The 18099-nt window shown below is 41.5% G+C and overlaps 1 protein-coding gene across 2 annotated transcripts in view; it reads left to right on the plus strand.

Moving 5' to 3' along the window:
* Window positions 1–18099, plus strand: part of ARHGAP42 (Rho GTPase activating protein 42) — a 230329-nt gene that overhangs the window by 179044 nt on the left and 33186 nt on the right. For both annotated transcript variants that reach the window (XM_070749660.1, XM_070749659.1), the window contains exons 12-16: window positions 547–586; window positions 6706–6768; window positions 7191–7265; window positions 8806–8890; window positions 11725–11783. In XM_070749660.1, coding sequence (XP_070605761.1) covers window positions 547–586; window positions 6706–6768; window positions 7191–7265; window positions 8806–8890; window positions 11725–11783 — 322 coding nt within the window. The remainder of the gene's footprint in view (window positions 1–546; window positions 587–6705; window positions 6769–7190; window positions 7266–8805; window positions 8891–11724; window positions 11784–18099) is intronic.

Raw genomic sequence — 18099 nt, forward strand, 5'->3', positions numbered from 1 at the left:
TACAGTGTTCCCTCGATTTTCGCGGGTTCGAACTTTGCGAAAAGTCTATACCACGGTTTTTCAAAAATATTAATTAAAAAATACTTTGAGGTTTTTTTCCCCTATATCACGGTTTTTCCTGCCTGATGACGTCATATGTCATTGCCAAACTTTCATCTGCTTTTAATAAATATTTTTTTTAATAAACTTTAATAAATAAACATGGTGAGTAATGATCTAAATGGTTGCTAAGGGAATGGGAAATTGCACGTTAGGGGTTTAAAGTGTTCAGGGAAGGCTTGTGATACTGTTCATAGCAAAAAATAGTGTATTTACTTCCGCATCTCTACTTCGCGGAAATTCGACTTTCGTGGGCGGTCTCGGAACGCATCCCCCGCGAAAATCAAGGGAACACTGTATATTTAATAGTTATGCAGATATTAATTTAGTCTGGCAAGACTCCCGTCTATAGGCAAATAACAAAAACTTTGATAAGAAAAAAATGAATTAGCCTCATCTGATTTGTCAGAAAATTACATTATGATAATACAAATTTGTTCTTTTTAGATTTATACTCTACCAGCTATTATTAGCAAGAAAGAAGAAAGTAAGTTTAATTTTAATTATATGAAATTATTATGTATGTTTAGTTTTTTTTAAGTTGTAAACATTTCTTGCTTTCTCTCCAACCCCTTTGCCCCCCCTTTTTCTTCCACTATTATCTTCCTCTGCCTTTCAAGTCCTGAAATAGCCCAACCAAAGTAAATAAAATTTTCCAGTGTATGCATTTGATTGCTACTTTACATATATGTAAGAATACAGCTTGCTTTTTAGTGAAATATGGCTACAATCTCATTAAACTGAGAGTTTCTAAACATGTTTTGCCGTTACCATCAACTGTATTTTATTTTATGTACGCTGAGAGCATATGCACCAAGACAAATTCCTTGTGTGTCCAATCACACTTGGCCAATAAAAATCAATCTATCTATCTATTTATCTATCTATCTATCAATCAATCTATCATGATGAGTCAAAAATAAATTAAATTTAAAACCTGCAGAGTAACTTATTTTATGGCTAAAATGTTGACAATGATAATAATACTTTTAGATTTCAGGAAAAGAATTCATGAGCAAAATGTTATTGGGGCTTTCTAACTTTCCAAGGAAAATATTTTATTTTTATTTCTGGGAACAATTAAACCTATGAAATATGTCATATGTATCACACAACTTTTTCCCCAGTCTTCTCCTTTTTCTTTTTTCAGCAAAATAGTTTCTTTACTTTGAAAACAGTTTGGGAGAGGGCTAGAAAGAGCAGAAGTATTTATTTTCATCTTAAGCATTTTTCCTTAAATAATATTCCACTCCCTTATTCTTCCCATGGGGATAAAACCCAACATTTTCTCAACAAAAATTTAATTTGTAAGCATTTGATATTAGCTGTCTGCTAAAAGAAACTTTCAGAAGATAACAAAAGAAGGCATGGCTATTTTTTTCCCCATTCTACTATGTAAGATAAGCCCTATATCCCAGTCATTCACATATTCCTGAGTCTACGGAGAGGGGCGGCATACAAATCTAAATAATAATAATAATAATAATAATAATAATAATAATAATAATAATAATAATAATAATAATAATTTCTGCCTCCTTCAGCGTAAACCTTGAAACTTAAAAGACTTTCCAGTTGTTCCTCTGTGCAAGTTTAGGGAAGGCTTCATACAAATATTGCATTTTATTTGCTTGAGTGTGTGTGTGAAGGTTTCCCCTGTCCAGGCATGTCTGTCTCGGGTGGGGGGAGATAGCCAGACGTTTCCATAATCATGTTGCTAGCATGATATCATGCCACAGTACAAAGCAAGCAGTGGAACACAGAACACTGTTACCTTCCACTGAATTTCATACTCCTGATCAGTTGGAGGATGATGAAGATATTGAGGACTCTGATTCAGATAGTGTTTATGAATTAGTGGGGGCCCCGGGGTTACAGGTAGTAGAACAGGTGGGAGGCCAGCCACAGGATGGGGCTATGAGTTCAGGATCTAGTGAGGGAGAATCAGACGCTTGCTGGGTTAACCCTAAATTCAGAAGGGCCCAAAAACGTAGAGAACAGAGGTCTGAAAGAAGATATTAAGGAGAGGAATGGGTTAAATATTGTAGTGAAGTATTTGGCACGTCAGGGGGGTCAGGGGAGAAGAAGGGTGGAGTTTCAACATTGCCGAAAGGAAAAATTGATGTGTTTTTTTGCCACGCTAAAGTAAGCCAAAGTATTTTGTATTGTTATCTGTCAGTGCTGCTGTTTTTCAAAGTTATGTTGTTAGGAAAATAAATCTTGTTTAAGTGAAGCAGAAGGAGGAATGTGAGAAATGTATCTAAGAGAGATAACGGACCGAATGCTGTATGGATTGTGTTTGAATTACAGGAGAGCAGAGAAATAAATGGAGTTTCTTTATTCATGAAATGATGCATTTAATAAGAGTTATTTGTAATGGCTAAATTTCTACCAGAAACCAGAACACATATATACATAACACACATACTCATACAAGATATCATGTAAAGATTAGATGTGATTACTCTGTTTGGATCTCACCAAACTCTTTCATGAAATTCTCCTTGACAATATGTTAAAATACAGTTTATTTATTTTATTTATTTATTATTTGGATTTGTATGCCGCCCCTTTCCGAAGACTCGGGGCGGCTCACAACAAGTGAAAAAACAATCCAATACATAATCCAATTAATTAAAATATTAAAAAGTTTAAAACCCCTATACTAACATACACACACACAAGCATACCATGTATAAATTCGGCGGGCCCAGGGGGAGATGTTTAGTTTCCCCATGCCTGACGGCAGAGGTGGGTTTTGAGAAGTTTACGGAAGGCAGGAAGAGTAGGGGCAGTTCTGATCTCTGGGGGGAGTTGGTTCCAGAGAGTCGGTGCCGCCACAGAGAAGGCTCTCCCCCTGGGGCCCGCCAACCGACATTGTTTAGTTGACGGGACCCGGAGGAGGCCCACTCTGTGGGACCTAATCGGTCGCTGGGATTCGTGCGGCAGAAGGCGGTCTCGGAGATATTCTGGTCCGATGCCATGAAGGGCTTTAAAGGTCATAACCAACACTTTGAATTGTGACCGGAAACTGATCGGCAGCCAATGCAGACTGCGGAGTGATGGTGAAACATGGGCATACCTGGGTAAGCCCATGACTGCTCTCGCAGCTGCATTCTGCACGATCTGAAGTTTCCGAACACTTTTCAAAGGTAGCCCCATGTAGAGAGCATTACAGTAGTCGAACCTCGAGGTGATGAGGGCATGAGTGACTGTGAGCAATGAGTCCCGGTCCAGATAGGGCCGCAACTGGTGCACCAGGCGAACCTGGGCAAACGCCCCCCTCGCCACAGCTGAGAGATGGTTTTCTAATGTGAGCTGTGGATCGAGGAGGACGCCCAAGTTGCGGACCCTCTCTGAAGGGGTCAATAATTCCCCCCCAGGGTAATGGACGGACAGATGGAATTGTCCTTGGGAGGCAAAACCCACAGCCACTCCGTCTTATCCGGGTTGAGCTTGAGTCTGTTGACACCCATCCAGGCCCCAACAGCCTCCAGGCACCGGCACATCACTTCCACCGCTTCGTTGATAACTGAGAGCAGTAGGCTCTTATGGGTGATTCTGTTGGCATGCCACATTCACTGGTTAGTGCCTGAACCATGATCAATACCAAGTCAGACTAAAAATAATTTATACAAACTCATCTCCACTTGGGGCGGGCTCAGTGATTAAGATGCTGGGCTGGTCAGTTGGAAAGCCGACAGCCCAGGTTCGAGACCCAAATATGGTGTGACGGGGAGAACTCCTGTTCCTTGCTCCAGTTCCTGCCAACCTAGCAGTTTCAAAGCATGCAAATGCAAGTAGATAAATAGGTACCCCTTCAGTGGCTACATGATCATGGAACTGAGATAGCGCTGGCTCAATGGCCCTTGAAACAGATGAGCACCATCCCCGACAGTTGGCAACAATTAGTGAAGTAAAATTCCCATGGACTCCTTGACCTTTAGTTTAGTTTAATTTATTAGTAAGCGGCCCCTCTTCGGAGACTCGGACCGGCTCACAACAGTCAACAATATACAAATCCAATATTTAAAAAGAAACAAAACATTTAAAAAACCCATCATTAAGAACCTACAATCATACTATTCATAAAACTATACGTGCTTGGGGGTATCTCAGTTATCTCATGCCTGGTGACACAGGTGGGTCTTAAATAACTTACGAAAGGCAAGGAGGGTGGGGGCCGTTCTAATCTTCGGGGGGAGTTGATTCCAGAGGGCCCGGGCCGCCACAGAGAAGGCTCTTCCTTTGGGGCCCGCCAAACGGCATTGCTTAGTCGACGGGACCCGGAGAAGGCCAACTCTGTGGGCCTTACTATCTTCATTTAAGTGTTATGTCCATATTGCCCAAAACAAAAGAAGAATGAAACAGACTTTGAATAAACTGCAGATATAATTGATCAACTATTAATAAACACTTGCATTTAAAAAAATAATAATAATTAGATAAAATATTTTTCTATAAGTTAGATAATAGCTATACATATATGAAAGTACAAGTCACTGATTGTCTAGAAACTTTTCAAAATTTAAACCCTCTGATAAGGTGAATATTTTGATCACTTTTTAAAAACAATAAGAATTTTTAACTAACATTTTTAGAAATGATTAATTAATAGTGAAAATTTTTGAAAGATGGGTGTCTGTGTATTATGGAAATGAAATCATACTGTTTTATTCCTTGTGACTGTCCTTTTTATGCTAGAAACATTGTGTTTGTTTTCCATAATTCAGCTAGTTAGCAAAATAAACCACAGAAGGCTTTTAAAATATTTGCAAAGTCTACTTTACAGAAATAAATCTACCCATTGAAAAGTCTAAGACATGTCTGCAAATTCTGTTTCCCTTTCAAGAGTTGGTAATAGCCTGCTTTCTCTCCCTCTGTGAATGGATGTCAAATACAGTTCAGCCTGACATTTCATCTTTTCTAATTAGTTTATCATGACGTAACTCTCTACTCCCAACATTTTCTCTTGAATGGTCTGGGTTCATTTCTTGGATTCTAAAACAGAGCACTTGCGATATCCAGCACTGCTGTCGTCTTTCTCCACTTATGCTTCCATAGAATAGAATAGAATAGAATAGAATAGAATAGAATTTTTTATTGGCCAAGTGTGATTGGACACCCAAGGAATTTGTCTTGGTGCATATGCTCTCAGTGTACATAAAAGAAATGATACGTTCATCAAGAATCATAAGGTACAACACTTGATACAAATAAGCAATCAAATCATATTAGGAATCAGTAAGGACACAAGCAACCATATTACAGTCATACAGTCATAAGTGGGAGAACATCAGTGATGGGAACGATGAGAACATTAATGTTCAGTTGGACTGAGTGTGTATGATTGTTTTTGTAACAATGTATTTTAAATTAGTTTTTTAAAGTTTTTAACATTAGATTTGTATTTATATTGTATTGTATTTATATTGTATTGCTGCCCCGAGTGAGCTGCCCCGAGTCTTCAGAGAGGGGCGGCATACAAATCTAATTACTACTACTACTACTACTACTACTACTACTACTACTACTACTAATAATAATAATAATAATAATAATAATAATAATAATAGAAACATAGAAGTCTGACGGCAGAAAAAGACCTCATGGTCCATCTAGTCTGCCCTTATACTATTTTCTGTATTTTATCTTAGGATGGATATATGTTTATCCCAGGCATGTTTAAATTCAGTTACTGTGGATTTATCTACCACGTCTGCTGGAAGTTTGTTCCAAGGATCTACTACTCTTTCAGTAAAATAATATTTTCTCATGTTGCTTTTGATCTTTCCCCCAACTAACTTGTGTCCCATTATTATTATTATTATTATTATTATTATTATTATTATTATTATTATTATTATCATTATCATTATTATTATTATTATTATTATTATTGTTGTAGTGCAGAGTTAGTAAATAGTTTGACAGTGTTGAGGGAATTATTTGTTTAGTGATGTCATTTGGGAAAAAACTGTTCTTGTGTCTACTTGTTCTGGTGTGCAGTGCTCTATAGCTAGGTTTTGAGGGTAGGAGTTGAAACAGTTTGTGTCCAGGATGTGAGGAGTCTGTAAATATTTTCACAGACTCGTGCAGTATACAGATCCTCAATGGAAGGTAGCTTGGTAGCAATTATTTTTTCTGTAGTTCTAATTATCCTCTGAAGTCTGTGTCTGTCTTGTTGGGTTGCAGAATAGTTATAGAGATGCAGATGACAGACTCAATTATTCCCCTGTAGAACTATATCAGCAGCTCCATGGGCAGTTTGAGCTACCTGACTTGGCGCAGAAAGAGCTTTTTTGATGGTGTTTTTATATGTTTGGTATCCATTTTAGATGGATAGGTTTTTACAAAAGTAAAACTAGTGAACCTCTTGCCGTATACTTTTTTTTCTCTATTTTTACACTCTTGGTCTACATTCTCTGGTTTCTCTGGTTCATAAGGAATGCTTTTTCTTTAATGCTGATTATCTCCTGTAAATAAAAGTCATTTGATTTGTAATTATCATTATTATATAAGACTCATCAATAGTTCAATGCAATGAATTCATCAGGTTTGCCTGATAAATAATGACATGTGATTTTTGGCCTTTTCTTTTGATAGCATTCCTAAATGAAGCCGGTTTTAATTTTGTAAGAAAATGCATTCATGCAGTTGAAACACGAGGTATGTACTAAAGTGTGGGTGCAATAAAAACATTGCAATTAAACCAAACGATTTAAATAACTAAGTAATTAACGCTGCAATTAAATTAATCAATTCTTCCCCTTTGGGGACTGCTGAGCATATTTAAAGCTTCTCAGTTCGAACAAAACTGTTGCCTTGAAGGGATTGCAAATTTGACTAGTCTCAAAGTGTCTGAACTTGTAACCGTAGCCTATTGCAAAATAGTAATTGTACCCATGATATCAACTACCAACCATCATCCTGCCTCTGGGTTTGTTTTTGTTTTTTTCTTGGTAAATAAGAAACTGTTAAACAAAATGTTCTGTTGTAGTTTTCTATCATTCTTATTCCTATTTAATGAAAGCAATGCATATCTTGCATTTCACCTTTGCAATGCCCTCTATTCTTGTTTATCTTTTAAGGTATTACAATCTTGGGATTGTACCGGATAGGAGGTGTTAATTCCAAAGTGCAAAAGCTGATGAATACCGTCTTCTGTAAGTATATTGATATATTTGTATAAGTATATTGAGATCCTGTCCTGTTGATTTGTGTCCCAGATATTATCATTATGCTTCCATTCTTTTGAAAGAAAAAGCATATAGAAATATTTTTAACAAGGAATCTATACCAGTAGTTGAGTTGTGTTGAGACAGCTGTGTTGTATAATTCGTCATATACTACTTTCTTTCTTTCTTTCTTTCTTTTTTATTTATTTATTCCAATACACATTGTAGGTTATAGAGAATATACATGTACTGTATATCAAAGAATATATCAAAGAATAGAGGAGGAGATATAAGAATAAAGATAAAATAAATCAATGAGGAATAGAGGGAAAGATACAGGTAGAGGGAATAGAGGGAAAGATACAGACCCTTTGGAACCAACTCCCCCCAGATATCAGATATCAGAGTTGCCCCCACCCTCCTAGCCTTTCGTAAGCTCCTTAAAACCCACCTCTGTCATCAGGCATGGGGGAATTGACATGTTCCTTCCCCCTAGGCTTTTAAAAATTTATGCATGGTACGCTAGTGTGTATGATTGGTTTTAATTTGTGGTGTTTTTTAAAGTAATTTAAGTATTGGATTTGTCTTACATTGTATTGCTATTGCTGTGAGCCGCCCCGAGTCTGCGGAGAGGGGCGGCATACAAATCTGATTAAACTTGAAACTTGAAACATGAAAGAAAAGATAAATGAGATAAGGAGAGACAATTGGAACAGGGGACGGAAGGCACACTGGTGCACTTATGCACGCCCCTTATTGGCCTCTTAGGAACCTGGAGAGGTTAATCGTGGATAGTCTAAGGGTAAAATGTTGGGGGTTAGGGGTTGACACTACGGAGTCAGGTAATGAGTTCCACGCTACGACAAGTCGATTGCTAAAGTCATATTTTTTACAGTCAAGTTTGGAGCGGTTAATATTAAGCCTGAATCTGTTGTATGCTCTTGTGTTGTTGTGGTTGAAGCTGAAGTAATCGCTAACAGGTAAGACGTTGCAGCATATGATCTCGTGGGCAATACTTAAATCACGTTTAAAGCGTCGTAGTTCTAAGTTTTCAAGACCTAAGATTGCAAGTCTAGTTTCGTAGGGTATTCTGTTTCGAGTGGAGGAGTGAAGGGCTCTTCTGGTGAAGTGTCTTTGGATATTTTTGAGGGTGTTGATGTCCGAGATGCGGTATGTATTCCAGACAGATGAGCTGTATTCAAGGATGGGTCTGGTGAAAGTTTTGTCAGCTCTGGTAAGTAATGCGAAGTTGCCGGAGCAGAAGCTATGTAGGATCAGATTAACAACTCTAGAAGCCTTTTTGGCGATATGGTTGCCGTGTTTTTTGGCACTTAAGTCATTTGATATTAGTATTACAAGGTCTTTAATGTTTTTCCCCAGTTATATAAGTTGTTAATATTGAATTACCAACTGTATTGAATATTTCGATGTACAACTTTCCATGGCTTTAAGTGATGACACTACAATTAGGGGTACCTAAAACTCCACTGGGAAATGGATTCATCCAGTTTCTCTCTCTTTTTAATAGCTCCCAAATCTCCTCCTGATATGGACATTGATTTAGAAATTTGGGACAATAAAACTATAACAAGTGGACTAAAGAACTACCTCAGGTAAGCATAAGCCGTGTGGAGTTCCAGTCTCTTATGACAGGTGCTTGTCAGTATCTCTGACGTATACTCTTCTATACTTTATTGTAACATAGAAAGCTTAGTATGTTGGAAGCCACTAATTTAGTTATTTTATTTTATTTAAATATGTTAAAGGGTTAAATAAGGTTCAGGAGGGAAGTGTTTTTAATAGGAAAGTGAACACAAGAATAAGGGGACACAATCTGAAGTTAGTTGGGGCAAAGATCAGAAGCAACGTGAGAAAATATTATTTTACTGAAAGAGTAGCAGATGCTTGGAACAAACTTCCAACAGACGTGGTTGGTAAATCCACAATAATTGAATTTAAACATGCCTGGGATAAATATATATCCATCCTAAGATAAAATACTGGAAATAGTAAAAGGGCAGACTAGATGGACCATGAGGTCTTTTTCTGCCGTCAATCTTCTGTGTTTCTATGTTTCTATTTTCTCTTATTTTTGGTGCATTGTGAATCTTTCCATTTTCAATGGAGCTTTTCTTAGTTGTATCTAATGCTTATAACACTGTGCAATAAATTTATTTAACTAGTTAATTCATTTCTGTTCAAAACTGTTTCAGAGTGGTTCACTAATTGGCTATTAGAATAACATAAAACAAATACAATTTATGTCATTTTTAAAAAATAAATCCATTAATTTAGGCAGTTGCATTGGCAAGGAATGGACCCCCCCCCCCGATGTTATATGGTTATTCAGAAAGCATGGTACATGTTTATTCAGAAATGCATTGTATTACATTTGAGAAACCTAATGTTGATTTCATTCAATCCCTCCAAATAGTTTGACTGTGAATGTACTGAGACAGTTGTTAAGAATGTAGACATTCACAGGGGACCATTAGAGCAAGCTGATAGGATTTCATGTTGCAAAGCTATCACAATTTCTTCCCCATTTTTTTGGTGTGATTTTAGTAGTATATTTGATACGATGTGCCAAGGGTTTGACTCTTAAGTACTTCTATTTCAATATTCTTCGAAGTTTAATACTAATCCAGAAGAAAATTACAAACATTTATCAAAAATAAAGAGGCAGATCGAATATAGTTAAGGATGCTGCAACAGTTTTGGAATCAAACTTCCTTCTTCTTCCCATAATTTAATGAAATCACAGAAGGCAGCCTGTTGCAGCACCAAGGTAACAAGCAAAGCAGTCAGGCCCATTTAGGACCATGAGAATTCACTAGAAATCCCAAATCTGTAGGCTAAGCAAAATGGAAAAAGTCAGTAATAAATCACTACTGTGCTCTGGCCAGGAAAATTACATGGAATCAAGGAACCAAACTTGATATTGACAAAATTGAACGGGTCCAAAGACGGGCCACAAGAATGGTGGAAGGTCTTAAGCATAAAACGTATCAGGAAAGACTTAATGAACTCAATCTGTATAGTCTGGAGGACAGAAGGAAAAGGGGGGACATGATCAAAACATTTAAATATGTTAAAGGGTTAAATAAGGTTCAGGAGGGAAGTGTTTTTAATAGGAAAGTGAACACAAGAACAAGGGGACACAATCTGAAGTTAGTTGGGGGAAAGATCAGAAGCAACCTGATAAAATATTATTTTACTGAAAGAGTAGTAGATCCTTGGAACAAAATTCCAGCAGTCGTGGTTGGTAAATCCACAGTAACTGAATTTAAACATGCCTGGGATAAACATATATCCATTGTAAGATAAAATACAGGAAATAATATAAGAGCAGACTAGATGGACCATGAGGTCTTTTTCTGCTGTCAGTCTTCTATGTTTCCATGTATCGGTGGTTACTGAAACGGATGTCCAAGTGCCACCTCTATATTGGTTGAGGCAGGCAGGATTCCCTTGGGTACCATTTGTTGGAGGTCAGGGGAAAGGGATGGTTTTGCCTTCTCTTTCTGCTCAAGATCCCCATGTACAATTGGTGGGCCACTGTGTGACACAGAATGCTGGACTCGATGGGCTGTGGCCCGATTCAGCATGGCTTTTCTTATGTTCTTATGAAACCATCACAGTAAAATCTCTAACAGTAAACAGAAGATCAGGAGCTCACTTCCACTTTTTTTTTCAAGGACAGACTCTCATCACCAACATTTAGCAAAGTTACTATCTGATTTTAATATTTGAGAGTGGGAATATACAATCCTAATGAGGGAAGTGTTTTTAATAGGAAAGTGAACACAAGAACAAGGGGACACAATCTGAAGTTAGTTGGGGGAAAGATCAGAGGCAACAGGAGAAAATATTATTTTACTGAAAGAGTAGTAGATCCTTGGAACAAACTTCCAGCAGACGTGGTAGATAAATCCACAGTAACTGAATTTAAACATGCCTGGGATAAACATATATCCATCCTAAGGTAAAATACAGAAAATAGTATAAGGGCAGACTAGATGGACCATGAGGTCTTTTTCTGCCGTCAGACTTCTATGTTTCTATGATATGGGAAGGTCTTTAGCTTTGAGAACTATGAATGATTTAGTCACAAAATTTTATCTCCCGTGCTTCCTTGAGCATATCCTTCCTCCATGTAACATCCTCTAAAGATAATACAGCTCGGGGAAAGAGCAAAGTATCTTGTAGTGCAAACTCATCTGGAGGTCACCAGCTTGAAGAAGGCTGCAATAACGCAAGTCAAGAAGTTTTGATTTGTCATTTCTCCTTCCAGCTTTGTGAGTTAAGGCTTCAATAGTCCTATCCATCGCTCATAGCCATGTGAGTTTACAATGGAGCGAAAGCAAGCGTCTGCTTTGGAATTAAATGTGGGATATCTTCAAAATATTACATTCAGCCTCTTTCTTTCACTAATCTTTTTTCTCAGGTGTCTTGCCGAGCCACTGATGACCTTCAAATTACACAAGGATTTCATCATTGCTGTTAGTAAGTGAAAAAAAAAGTATGATAATCCTGAGATTTTGGGGGAAGAGGGAGGGAGGGAGGAAGAAGTATGTATGTATGTCTCTCTCTATATATGTGTATGTGTGTTTGTGTATCCACATACAGTACACCAGTGTTTCCCAACCTTTTTTGAGCCGCGGCACATTATTCATATTTTCAAAATCCTGGGGAACTTTGAACGGGGGGGGGGGGGGGGGTAAAGAAAAGTTTGGACAAAAAAAAATCTCTCCCTCCCTTTCGCTCTATTTCTCCCTCCCTCATTCTCTTCCTTCCCTTCTTTCTCTCTCTCCATCCCTCTTTCTTTCTTTCTTTCTTTCTTCCTCTTTTTTGCTCTCTCTCCCTCCTTCCCTCCCTCTATGTCTTGCTCTCTCCCTTGCTCTCTCTCTCTCTCTCTCTGTCTCTCTTGCTACCTCTTTCTTGCTTTTTTCTCTCTTTCTTGCTCTCTCTCTCTCTTTCACTGCCTCTTGCTATATGTCTCTTTCTTTCTCTGCCTCTCTTGCTATCTCTCTTTCTTTCTTCCTATGTCTCTCTTTCTTTCTCTTTCTCTCTTTCTCTGTCTCTCTTGCTAAGTCTCTCTTTTTCTCTCTCTCTGCCTCTCTTGCTATGTCTCTCTTTCTCTCTCTCTCTTTCTCTGCGTCTCTTGCTGTCTCTCTTTCTCGCTCTCTCTGCCTCTCTTATATGTCTCTCTTTCTTTCTCTCTCTCTCTCAGCTGACTGCAAGCGGGAGCCCTGCAAAAGGGAACCCTTTTCCAAGGGCGCACCCGAAGCCGGGGCAGCCCCCCCCACGCTTCTAGCCCCCTCGCACCCTTGGCTACTCGCCGCTGCCTTCGCCGAAAGCGCTTTTGTCCCGGGCTCTCAGCGAGGGGGCTGCAGGAGAGGCGGCGAAGGCGATCTCTCTCGTTCTCCGGAGGCTGGCGAAAGTGATTTTCAATGTCGGGGGTGCGGGCCGGCGCTCTCTCTCCCCATCCCCCTGTCAGCTTACTTTGAATGGGGCAGGGGGAGGGGGAGAGCGCGCGCCGGCCCGCGCCCCCGACATTGAAAATCACTTTCGCCAGCCTCCGGAGAACGAGGCGCGGTGGGGCGGCCGCGGCTTCGGGTGCGCCCTTGGAAAAGGGTGTGCGGGGGGGTGTTTTGGGGTGCGCTGGCGCAGGCGTGCGCGGCCCGGCACCCTCCTGCTCCCACCGCCCTCCCTCCGGGCCCCAAAGGACATTGGTTGCTGCCCCCGCCAGGGAAGCTCCAGCTGGGCGGGGTGCTGCTGGTGCCTCCGCCCTGAAGCTCTTGCCACTGCCATCCCCCGACTACTACTTGGTGCCGCTGCTGATGGCGCCCTCGTCCTCTTGCTGCCGGTGCGAAGAATGAAGCTCTCCTTTTTTCCCGCCTTCCTTCTTTGGGGCCCAGCAGGAGAGCGCCAGCAATAGCGGCATCGGAAAGTAGCCGCACCGGCAGTGCCCCGCCCAGCTGCCCTACGAGTTTGGCGGCACACCTGACCATTTCTCGCGGCACACTGGTTGGGAAACGCTGCAGTACACACACAGTACATTCAGAAAGTACCGTATTTTCCGGCGTATAAGACGACTTTTTAACCCCTGAAAATCTTTTCCAAAGTGGGGGGTCGTCTTATAGGCCGGATACTGCACCCATTCCACAGCCGCGGGCGGGAGGAGGCCGGGAGCGGGATTGAGGGGGGGGGGAGCGGACCCGCGCTCACTTTCGGCTCCGGGGAAAGGAAAAAGCGCTGCTGTTGCTGCTGTCGCTGCCGCCTGAGGCGGCGGCACTCGAATCTGGCGTGGTGGAAAATCTGGAGGCAGGCAAAGATTTTCCATCACGCCAGATTCGAGTGCCGCCGCCTCAGGCGGCAGCGACAGCAGCAACAGCAGCGCGTTGATGAAGCCGGCGAGGGAGCTCCGGAATCGGTTGGCGCTCGCCCGACGCCTTGTTTTTTTATTTCCCCCTTTGGTTTCTCTTCACAGGCGGGAGTTCGGGAGGCAAGGGAGCGCTCGAGGAGACAGCGTCTTGCGGCATCGCTCAGCAACTTCTTTTTCCTTTCGGCGCCATAGCCATCCGCAGTCCCCGGAGCCGAAAGTGAGCGCGGGTCCGCTCCGCCCGCCCGGTTTGCAAGCGGCGGAGATCCCGGGCTGCTTGGCCGAGCGGGGCTTCCATTCAGGACGGGGGCAGGAGGGAGGGAGGGAAGGGAAACGCAGCCCTTTGCCTCAACCCGCGGGCTCCGGGGACTGCGGGTGGCTATGGCGCCGAAAGGAAAAAGAAGTTGCTGAGCGTCCCTTCGTCATAAACCCAACGGGAGGCGATGCCGCAAGACGCTGTCTCCTCGAGCGCTCCCTTGCCTCCCGAACTCCCGCCTCTGAAGAGAAACCAAAGGGGGAAATAAAAAAACAAGGCGTCGGGCGAGCGCCAACCGATTCCGGAGCTCCCTCGCCGGCTTCATCGAAGCGCTGCTATTGCTGGACGACGCCACTCCCGCCGCCGGCTTTGCTGGGGTGGAGCGCCACTCCCGGCGGCAGGAACTGCGGGGGGTAGCCGGCGTAACGAGCCCTTGCCACAGCTATCCGCCGCTTCTTTGTTCTCCGCCTTGCCTCCGCTACTCCCGCCGCCGCCTTTGCCTCTTGCCCGGCGGGGAGAGCAAAGGCGGCGGCGGGAATAGCGGAGGCGAGGTGGAGAAGAAAGAAGCGGCGGATAGCTGCAGCAAGAGCTTGTTAGCCGGAGCGTACGCCGGCTACCCCCCGCAGTTCCTGCCGCCGGGAAGCAGCCCCTTTACATTAGCGGTGGCTGCAACGGCACTGGCGATGCGGCCGCTAGCCGCTCCGAGCGGTGTGGGAACGCCCACCCCTCTCACAGTCCGGTCCCGGGCTGACAGTAAAGGGGCTGCTTCCCATCCTCCTGCCAGCTTGCTCAGAAGGAAACCTTCTGAGAAGGAGGATGGGAAGCAGCCCCTTTACTGTCATCCCGGGACCGGACTGTGAGAGGGGTGGGCGTTCCCACAGCGCTCGGAGCGGCTAGCGGCCGGATCACCAGCGCCGCTGTAGCCACCGTTGTGGGAGGAGCCTCAGAAAGAAAATAAGAGAGAACAAGAGAGAGAGAGAACAAGAGAGAGGGAGAGAGGTGATTCTTGAAGCATATGGTAAAAAGCACCCAAATAATAAGAAACACCCCCCCAGCCCACACCTGTGTTTGAAAAGAATAAAAGAGAAAAAAAAACCCAGCCCTCAACTGGTTTTGGAAATGGTTCGAGTGTGTATACACACACACACACACACACGTAAGGGGGGAGAGAGACAGGGATGGAAAAAGAGGAGAAGTGAGAGGGAGAAGGAATGAGGGAAAAAGGGAGGAAGAGAGAGAAATGAGAAACATGAGAGAGAAAAGGGGGAAAGACAGGAGAATAACCCAGAAATGAGACAGTGGTATAAATTTGAGGAGGGATGATTGATGATTGACTGTATTTATAAGGGGATGTTACATGGGATTGTATATATGAGGGGGTTATTTATGTGTGTGTGTGTGTGTGTGTGTGTGTGTATGTATGTATGTATTTATTTATTAGATTTGTGTAATTTTGGTTGGTGGTGTGCCCCAGGATTTTGTAAATGTAAAAAATGTGCTGCGGCTCAAAAAAGGTTGAAAATCACTGCTCTAGCAGGTGGTAAATCAGCACTCCTTTTAACTGACAAGGGAGCCATTTCCCAGACTTTGATCATTTCCCCAGGTATTTTTGTACCTACTTGACCAACATTATTAGTGGTTGCAAAATTGAATGTTAAACTGGATGCATTTATTTCTGCCTGTTTGTATTTGTTCTTATGTTTAACCATTGAAAATGTACTTTTCCTCCAAAAAGAATCATCTTTCCATATTTCTTAGGCAACATTTTAAAATAACTTTAAAAGCTGAGGTCATATTATTCACCCTGCTCTGTATCATAGCACACTGCACAGTATTGAAAATTGGCAGGGTCACTAATTAAACCCGACAAGTTAAAATCTGTTTAAGTGACATTGCAAGAGGATAAAGACAGAAAGTGCGGAAAGAGGAAAAAATGGATGGGCTGTTTGGATTGCCATATCATGATATCACATACAGATTCTCATTCCATAATAGATTCTCACATAGGTGTCAGCATGCTGCATGTTAGACTGAAAGATACCTGCAGAATAGATGGTAGGAGAAAGAAAAATAGCCAGGTTCACCTTTTTGTGTTGACAAATTATGATGAGTTATAATAATAAACTTAATTGTGGTGAGGAGAAATATGAGAGGCAGACAAGACAGATAGACAGAGACATATGGAGAGATAGACAGAAGAGTGCTCCCACTTGGCTCTCTCTCTCTAAATAATTCATTCATAATTTTAACAATAAGATCTTCATCATTAGTAATTAAAATATTGTGTTATCATGTTCAGAAATGATTTTTTTCTCAATGCAAGTACATCATAGACCTAGACTCAGTCAGGTCTATGATGTACAGAAGAGGGGTAGTCTTATACGGCGAGTATATCTCAAATTCTATATTTTAACTGGAAAAGTTAGGGGGTCGTCTTATACGCCCAGTCGTCTTATACGCCGGAAAATACGGTAATCAGACACCCTTTCAATTTTATTATGCTCTTTTCACTTTGTCATGATGAAGTATTGAGTGTAGTTTAATGAGAAAAAAAAGATTTTTAACAACTATAGTATCAAGCTGCATTGCAAAATTGACAGAAGTGAAGTGGGTCTTAATACTTCGTGAATGCACTGTAAATATATATATATTTACTAGTTTATGTCAATAAGGTCTACTTAAGTCTATAAAGAAACCTGGTTTCTTATTGTACTGTATTTCTTGTAATAGTCAATCAATCAATATCAACTTTATTTGATTAGTCAATCGACCATATCAAAGCAAGGAAAAGGACCACATCGGTCGTCATAAAACTGTGACTGGTTAAAATACAATAAAATTGGCTAAAATAGAGGGAATTTGAATAAATAATAAGTTAAAATGCAGTATAATATGCTAAAATTGAGTAGTAAAACATGAGAATATAACTCGTGCAAATGATTATATTAAACAAATCTAAGATACTGATATAAAATATTCTTAAGTGAGTTCATCTCCTTTGCATGCCACCCCAATATGTTCTATAAAACGTATTCTCATCTGAACAGCCCTGACTATAAACTTAAATGGATTGATATTGGCATTTTGTTATATTTCAGTTTTCCTAAGAGCCAGGCAAACGAAAAATTCAGTAGGCCTTCCAGTAGTGGTCTTATATGTCCTTGTATTTTTGTTTTGATTTAAAAGGAAAAAGGGCCATTAAAGGCTCAATCCTCTAAAGAAACACACCTGTCTGATTTTTAAAGTGAGATCTCTCAGGGGATACTTATAGGTATTCCCAGATTGACATGGAATTAAGACACTGCCCCATCACTGGCCTAACACAGATTTTAAACGGGAAGTCACTTAGATGAAAGTGATTGAACAGAGCAGGAATCCAACTAATAAAGTTAAAACTGGGTTTGAAAGTATGTGGGAAATGGTAAGTGAGTTCAGAATTTTCATTTACGTGTCCCATTTGCATTTCTTCTTTCGTATCATTACTGCGGGTAGCTTTTGATATTCATATGTCCGTTTTATCCATTTCTATTTTAAGGATTCAAAGTGCATTTTAAAATTTTCTGTGTGGTGAATAATCAGTAGTGTTTAGACGTCTGGTGTACGCTTTCTCAGTTTCTGTTTGTTTAAAGAACAGTCAACGAAGCAGTGGAAGTGATGTGCCGGTGCCTGGAGGCTGTTGGGGCCTGGATGGGTGTCAACAAACTCAAACTCAACCCAGACAAGACGGAGTGGCTGTGGGTCTTGCCTCCCAAGGACAATTCCATCTGTCCGTCCATTACCCTGGGGGGAGAATCATTGACCCCCTCAGAGAGGGTTCGCAACTTGGGCGTCCTCCTCGTCCTCACATTAGAGAAACATCTTTCGGCTGTGGCGAGGGGGGCGTTCTCCCAGGTTTGCCTGGTGCACCAGTTGCGGCCCTATTTGGACCGGGAATCACTGCTCACAGTCACTCATGCCCTCATCACTTCGAGGATCGACTTCTGTAATGCTCTCTACATGGGGCTACCTTTGAAAAGTGTTCGGAAACTTCAGATCGTGCAGAATGCAGCTGCGAGAGCAATCATGGGCTTTCCCAAATATGCCCATGTCACACCAACACTCCGCAGTCTGCATTGGTTGCCGATCAGTTTCCAGTCACAATTCAAAGTGTTGGTTATGACCTATAAAGCCCTTCATGGCAC

This window comes from Erythrolamprus reginae, chromosome 4 (assembly GCF_031021105.1).
Source record: "Erythrolamprus reginae isolate rEryReg1 chromosome 4, rEryReg1.hap1, whole genome shotgun sequence".
In the NCBI taxonomy this organism is placed as follows: domain Eukaryota; kingdom Metazoa; phylum Chordata; class Lepidosauria; order Squamata; family Dipsadidae; genus Erythrolamprus; species Erythrolamprus reginae.